Source organism: Penaeus monodon, chromosome 26 (assembly GCF_015228065.2).
Source record: "Penaeus monodon isolate SGIC_2016 chromosome 26, NSTDA_Pmon_1, whole genome shotgun sequence".
In the NCBI taxonomy this organism is placed as follows: Eukaryota; Metazoa; Arthropoda; class Malacostraca; order Decapoda; family Penaeidae; genus Penaeus; species Penaeus monodon.
The window spans coordinates 39,949,056-39,956,555 of record NC_051411.1 but is presented as its reverse complement, the minus strand read 5'-3'; the positions used below and the strand labels follow the sequence as shown (position 1 = coordinate 39,956,555).

The window sequence follows — 7,500 nt, the reverse complement described above, 5'->3', positions numbered from 1 at the left end:
GAAAGGAAAACGAAGATAAAAACGAAAGAAAGAAAGAAAAAATCAAAACGAAAGAAGGAAAAGAAAATGGGAGTGAAGACTAGAGAAAAAAAGGTAAGAAAAACAGAATTAGAAAGAAAGAAATGAAAAAAGAAAACGAGGAACAACACGAAAAAACAACAACAACAAAAAAAACATGAAAACGAAAACGAAAGAATGAAATGTGAAATAAAAGAATAAAAGAGACGAGAAATATGAAAATTAACGATAACTATAGAGAAAAATCATCAAAAGCAGTGATGTGATAGTAGTGATAAATGACAGACAGCTTAACCGGTTAATTAATTAAATCTGCGTTCTAAATTCGGAAATGTCACGATTTCAAGTTTTTCAAGAATATCTGGGGCAGTAATTTCTACATAACGAGTAAGTGTGATCAACTAATTTCTTTTCAAAACCACAAAAAAATCTAATCGGAAAAAAATATGGAAAAAAAACTAAGTTCACGTAAAATCATAATTAGACGTAAAGATAAGAAAAAAAAAACAAAAATATGCTAGCAACAATAAAAATAATATGAAAAAAAAAAAAAAAAAAAATATATATACCAAATACAAAATGGAACGGCGATAGAGAAATCCATTTGCAGTTAGCAAATCGTTTCTATTTTTCGTAACGCTTCATTACAACAGACCACGCCAGCTGACTTAAAGGAGAGAGAGAGAGAGAGAGAGAGAGAGGGGGGGGGGGAGGGGAGGGAGGGAGAGAGAGAGAGAGAAAGGGAGGGAGGGAGAGAGAGAGGGGGGGAGAAGGGAGAGAGGGAGAGGGAGAGGGAAAGAGAGATAGAAAGAAAGAAAGAGAGAGAGAGAGAGAGAGAGAGAGAGAGAGAGAGAGAGAGAGAGGAGGGGAGGGGAGGAAGAGAGAGAGAGATAGATAGATAGATAGATAGATAGATAGGTAAATAGATATATATATATATATAGAGAGAGAGAGAGAACACGGGTGGTTTGACTGAGAGCGAACATAAAAATCTTCAAAATACGAATTAATTATATTTTCTAGCGCAAGGAGACACTAAAAATAAAAAGTGGAAGAATAGGATATGAGAGAGAGTGAGGGAAAGAGAGAGAGAGAGAGAGAGAGAGAGAGAGAGAGAGAGGGAGAGAGGGAGGGAGAGAGGGAGGGGGAGAGGGAGGAGAGAGAGGGAGGGAGAGAGGGAGGGGGAGAGGGAGGGAGAGAGGGAGGGAGAGAGGGAGGGAGAGAGGGGAGGGAGAGAGGGAGGGGAGAGAGGGAGGGGGAGGAGAGAGGAGGGGGAGAGGGAGGGGAGAGGGAGGGGGAGAGGAGGGAGAGGGAGGAGAGAGAGGGAGGGAGGGAGGGGAGGGGAGGAGGAGGAGGGGGTGAGGGAGAGGGGGAGGGGAGAGGGAGGGGGAGAGGGAGGGGAGAGGGAGAGAGGGAGGGAGAGAGGGAGGGGGAGGAGAGAGGGAGGGGGAGAGGGAGGGAGAGAGGGAGGGGGAGAGGGAGGGGGGAGAGGGAGGGGAGAGGGAGGGGAGAGGGAGGGAGAGAGGGAGGGAGGAGAGGGAGGGAGAGAGGGAGGGAGAGAGGGAGGGAGGAGAGGGAGGGAGAGAGGGAGGGGGAGAGGGAGGGAGAGAGGGGAGGGGGGAGAGGGAGGGGGAGAGGGAGGGAGAGGGAGAGACAAAGAGAAGGAGAGACAAAGAGAGGGAGAGAGAAACAGAGAGAGTGAGTGAGTGAGAGAGAGAGAGAGAGAGAGAGAGAGAGAGAGAGAGAGAGAGAGAGAGAGAGAGAGAGAGAGAGAGAGAAGAGAGAGAGAAACAAAAAACAGAGAAAGAAAGATAGAAAGAGAGAGAGAAAGAGAGTGCCAAGAAAACAAGAAAACACCGAAAACTGCACACCGCACCGTTCAATGCACGACCATAAAATCGAAATCGACCATAAAATTGACAAAATAAGCTACCACATAGATATATAGAGAGAGGCTCATCGCAGCTCCCTTTTCTCGCAGACACCCTGTCGTCTTGGGCAATCAGAATGAATTATTATAGAGATTGGGCTGAGAGAGAACGAGAGAGATTAAGGTAGTGATAGAGACATAGAATCAGACAGATAGGGAGATAGAGAGATGGTCATACTGATATAGAGATAGGTAGATAAGCAGGTAAATAGACAGATAAACAGATAGATAAAGGGCGAGAGAGAGAGAAAGAGAAAGAGAAAGAGAAAGAGAGAGAGAGAAAGAGAGTGAGAGAGAAAGAGAGAGAGAGAAAGAAACATAGCCCGACAGACAGAGAAACAGAAACAGACAGAAATTGCGACATACACACAGAGACACAGAGACCACAAAAGAAGCCAGACACGATTCCAAAAACCAGAAAAGACAAGAGAGAGATGAACACGACAGCACGAGCGGGCGCAGAGGGACGCGGACGAAGGGTTCAAGACAAGCAAGTCCGCGAGGGCAGCCAACAGGCGGGAGAGAATGGCCTCTGCGTCTCCAACTGTACTCCAAGGCTGTTTTCCTTAATTGAGATAAAAGAAAACACGAAACAAACAATAAAAAACACATAAAAGAAAGACAAATAAACAGGAGAAAGTGTACACAAATCAATGTTTACTAGCATACGTTGATTCACCTGCTTCTCTGTTGACTAAGGCGATATCTACCTGTGAAACCTTCAACAAGATTTGCAAATTTACGAAGAGAAACAGGTACACGATAATAAATAAGACTGAATCCGGGAAGAAGAAGAAGAAGAAGAAGAAGAAAAAGAAAAAGACAAAGTACAGGAAGGAAAATCAGACAGGACAGATAGATAGAAGGAAAGAAGACGAATCACTGGAAGGAAAACCAAGAAGAAGAAGAAGAAGAAGAAGAAGAAAAAAAAAATCAAAAGATGGAAAAAAATAAAGAAAAAGACATAGGAAAAAAGGAAGGAAATAACACGCCTCCCCCTTCTCCTTCTACCATATCGAAAGGCAATCGCATTTCCCGCGTCGGGTAAATATTCACACACTTTCAGCAATTGAACAGATCACCTGTGCATACACACCTTAACCGGCCGCCTGTGATCCCTTTTTCTCTCATTTATGGTCTTCAATTAACACTTTTATTCCTGTTTATTCGTACGATTTATCGGTTCTTCACGAAATGGCACTTGTAGTTTTGTTTTTTGTCTTCGAAAGATTGGATTTGGTGTATTTACTTTCGTGTTTCTTCGTGCCTTCATTTTATCATTGATTTAATTCTAGTCATCTACATTCATTAATCTATGTTATTCTTGGATCCCGGAAAATCCAAAGTGTAAATGCAGTTCACTGACACCAAAAAAAGAGAAGAAAATAAACAGCGTGTATGCCCATAACCACCAAACCTTAACAGTGTTTGCTTTTTAGAAACGATCCCCCATTATTTCCTCTCCCTTGGTCGCCATCTATCTGCCTGTTCTAATTCTCGCTTTCTGCGCATTTCGCTCAGTTTACTCTCACACACTTCGCTCTCACTGCTAAATTTGCTCCATTTGCATACTCTCATTTCTCTTAGTTTACTCACACAGGCTTTCCTCAAATGGACCTTTTTTCTCTTCCATTCGGTTACTCTTGCCCGCGCTTTCTACGCATTTTGCTCTAGTCACTCTCACACACTTTACTCGAAATGCTAAATTTGCTCCACTTGTAAACTCTCCTTCTAAAGGCTTTCTACGCGTTTATCTTAGTTTACTCACACAAGTTTTGCTCAAACTGCCCATTTTCACTTCCATTCGCCCGCTCTCCTTCCGCGCTTTCTACGTATTTCGCCCAGTTTGCTCTCACACACTTTACTCAAACTGCTCATTCTGTTTTCTATTTGCCAATACTCTTGCCCGCATTCGACGCATTTCGCTCAATTTACTCCCTCGCACTATGCTCAAGGTACTCATTTTGCTCACTAATTCTCCTATACATGGATAAACACGGAAACTGTTACACTTACACTTACATGACTAAGTTCTGTTGGATCTCACGTTTTGTATCGAATTAAGAATACAGCACCATAAAAAAACTAATAAATTAATAAAATAATAATGATAAAATGAGATCGGAATAAAAATAAATAAGAATAAAAGAATATAAAATAAAATGACATAGAATAACACAAAACTAAATGAAATAAAGATGAAAATGACTGAAATCAAAACTAAACTAAAATAAAACCGAAGAAAATAGAATAGAATGTAATACCATACGATAAAAAAAAAAAAACTCTTGAGATTTGAATTTTACGGAAACTAACTGTATTTTAACAAAGAACGCTAAAACCTCGCCGTGTCTTTGTTTGTTTGTTCTTTGTTAACGTGCATGATTCAAACCAAGGTCGGTGCAGGTAACGCACGTATCAATTAGTCACTGTGACTCGGAACATTTGCATAGAAAATATTTTCATAATTACTCTGTTCCCATCATTACTCAGTTCTTTTCTCCTATTATTATTATTATTATTGTTATTTTTTGCTCTGATTAGCGATGTTATGTGTCTTGTGGAAAAAAAAACTAAAATAATAAAAAAATAATAAATGCAAATTTTCCTTGGATACAAAACGGTTTTTCTCTATTTTTCATTAACTACCGAACGACCGTTATTCTTAATCTTCGTAGAGTCCTTAGGATAAAGCAATACATTTCCTTTTTTCATTATTACTATCACCATTTTTCACTTTTCTTCCTCTTCATTAAATCTTTAGGATACAGTAATATATTTCTTTTTCCAATCATTAATATCATTACGTATATATTTCTTCCATTTTTCAAAGTTTAAAGTTAAAGCACTTTAAAGCTACCATATACACTTTAAAATTGCCATATACACTTTCCAAAGCCAGCCATGTGTTGTTACTCCCAATACTATATAATCAAAACCCATGTTGATACCATATACATATATATATATATATATATATATATATATATATATATATATATATATATATATATATATATATATATATATATATATATATATATTTTTTTTTTTTTTTTTTTTTTTTTTTTTTAGTTTTTTTTTAGTTTTTTTTTTTTTTAGTTTTTTAGTTTTTTTTTAGTTTTTCATAAAAAAAGTTGCATTCTTGCCTCGTCATTTTCTTCGCCTTCTGTTGGTCATTCCCTTGAAATAGTCGATGTTTGTATTTTTGTAACATATTATCTTCTTAGGCATTATAGTAAGTACAGCCACAATCTTTCGTGTGTGTGTGTGTGTGTGTGTGGGTGTGTGTGTGTGTGTGTGTGTGTGTGTGTGTGTGTGTGTGTGTGTGTGTGTGTGTGGGTGTGTGTGGTGTGTGGTGTGTGTGTGTGTATGTGTGTGTGTGTGTGTGGTGTGTGTATGTGTGTGTATGTGTGTGTGTGTGTGTATGTGCGTGTGTGTGTGTGTTGTGTGTGTGTGTGTGTGTGTGTGTGTGTGTGTGTGTGTTGTGTGTGCGTGTGTGTGTATTTGTGTGTGTGTGTGTGTGTATGTGTGCGCGTGTGTGTGTGTGTGTGTGTGTGTGTGTGCGTGCGTGCGTGTGTGTGTGTATTACAATGCCTATAAATAATTGCAATATCCTGGAGGTACACTTTTTCTCTACGCAAAGACAGCAGATACACTATTTAGAATAAAAAAAAACAACAACATTATAATCATTATTCGACATTCTACCAAGGATTTTTTTGTTTGTTCTCGCTGTCTTTGTTATAATTAACAAACCTGTTCTTGCGCAATGCTTACAAAAGGAGAAGAGAGAGAGAGAGTAAAAAAAACGACGTAAATCAACCCTGCAAATAAGATGGACAGAAAACAAAAACAATAATAACGAGATACAAGAACAGCAAGAAAAAAGAAAGAACAGAAAAAAAAGACCAAGTCGAGAATGAACATAACAAGAACAAAAAACTTTAACTAGAGGGAACAGCAAGAGCAACAAAGAACATAGGAAGAACATTATCCGAAGGAGAGAACAAGGAAGAACAGGTGAAAAAGAGAACATAACTTCAATAAGACTCCAACAAAGCATAACATCAACAGAACATAACATTAACACTGAAGTCAATATAACATCATCAGCACATCAGAACATCACCATGACATCACCATAACATCAGAACATCACCAGCACATGACCATAACACGAGAACATCACCATAACATCAAAACACCGCCAGTACATCACATCAAACATCACCATAACATCAAAACACCGCCAGTACATCACATCAAACATCACCATAACATCAGAACATCAGAAGGAACTTACCGATGGTGCCGGGGTACCAAGCGCACAGGCGGTTCCTCTGGATGTTGGTGGAATCTCCCACGCGGATTTCGATATCCTGCACGGGTTGGTGTCCTGCGACGGAGGAGAGAACAGAAATAGAACGGGTGAAGAACGTTATCCGCGGTGAGTGAAGAGAGATGGACATGTGAAGAACAGTGAACATATGGATATTATCAGAGGGAGAAGGGAAAGAAGAACAGATGAACATTATCCAGGGAGACAGAAAGGAGGAGGAGAAGGGGCAATAATGTTAGGAAAGGCAGGGTTATGAAAAAAAAAACACTTCGGTGACTGACAGAACGCGAGAGAGAGAGAGAGAGAGAGAGAGAGAGAGAGAGAGAGAGAGAGAGAGAGAGAGAGAGAGAGAGGAGAGAGAGAGAGAGAGAGAGAGAGGGAGAGAGGAGAGAAGAGAGAGAGAGAGAGAAGAGAAGAGAGAGAGAGAGAGGGGGGAGAGAGAGAAGGGGAGGGAGAGAGAGAAAGAGGGGGAGAGAGAGGAGAGAGAAGGGGAGGCGGGAGAGAGAGAGAGAGAGAGGAGAGAGAGAGAGAGAGAGAGAGAGAGAGAGAGAGAGAGAGAAGAGAGAGAGAGAGAGAGAGAGAGAGAGAGAGAGAGAGAGAGAGAGAGAGAGAGAGAGAGAGAGAGAGAGAGAGAGGAGAGAGAGAGAGGAGAGAGAGAGGGAGGAGAGAGATAGAGAGAGAGAGAGAGGAGAGAAGAGAGAGAGAGAGAGAGAGAGAGAGAGAGAGAGAGAGAGAGGAGACGACCACATCGCAAGAGCCCATAGAGTCACAAACAGGGAGAACAAAAAGAAGACAAAATAGGCGTAAGGGTGACATAAGGTCAATCCAGAAGAGGGGTAAAGGGGGGGGGGTGACGCTCCCGGGGTCAAACACGCCAATGACCTTTCTCCCTTTCACTTGACCGGGACTGAAGGAGGGCAAAGTGGCCATGGAGCGAGGGGAACGGTCAGAAAATTTGATCAGACCAGAGCGGCGTCTGGCACATGCAATAATATATGCCCTAATGCGGACAAATACACTCACATACATACGCACATATCTACACACATCCCTACACACATACATACACACACATCTATATCTGTATCTGTCTATTTATCTATATATTTAACCATCTGTCTATAACTACGTATAGAGAGATAAACACACCCTATTTGATGGCATATGAGGCGCACGGGCACAGAGGGAGGCCAGTTCAGAGAGGCTCATT

The 7,500-nt window shown here is 40.8% G+C and overlaps 1 protein-coding gene across 1 annotated transcript in view; it reads right to left on the bottom strand.

Moving 5' to 3' along the window:
* Positions 1–7,500, bottom strand: part of LOC119590167 (sushi, von Willebrand factor type A, EGF and pentraxin domain-containing protein 1-like) — a gene marked incomplete in the record, with an annotated part of 131,719 nt that overhangs the window by 31,491 nt on the left and 92,728 nt on the right. Inside the window, 1 exon segment of the mRNA XM_037938952.1 lies at positions 6,255–6,347. Coding sequence (XP_037794880.1) covers positions 6,255–6,347 — 93 coding nt within the window.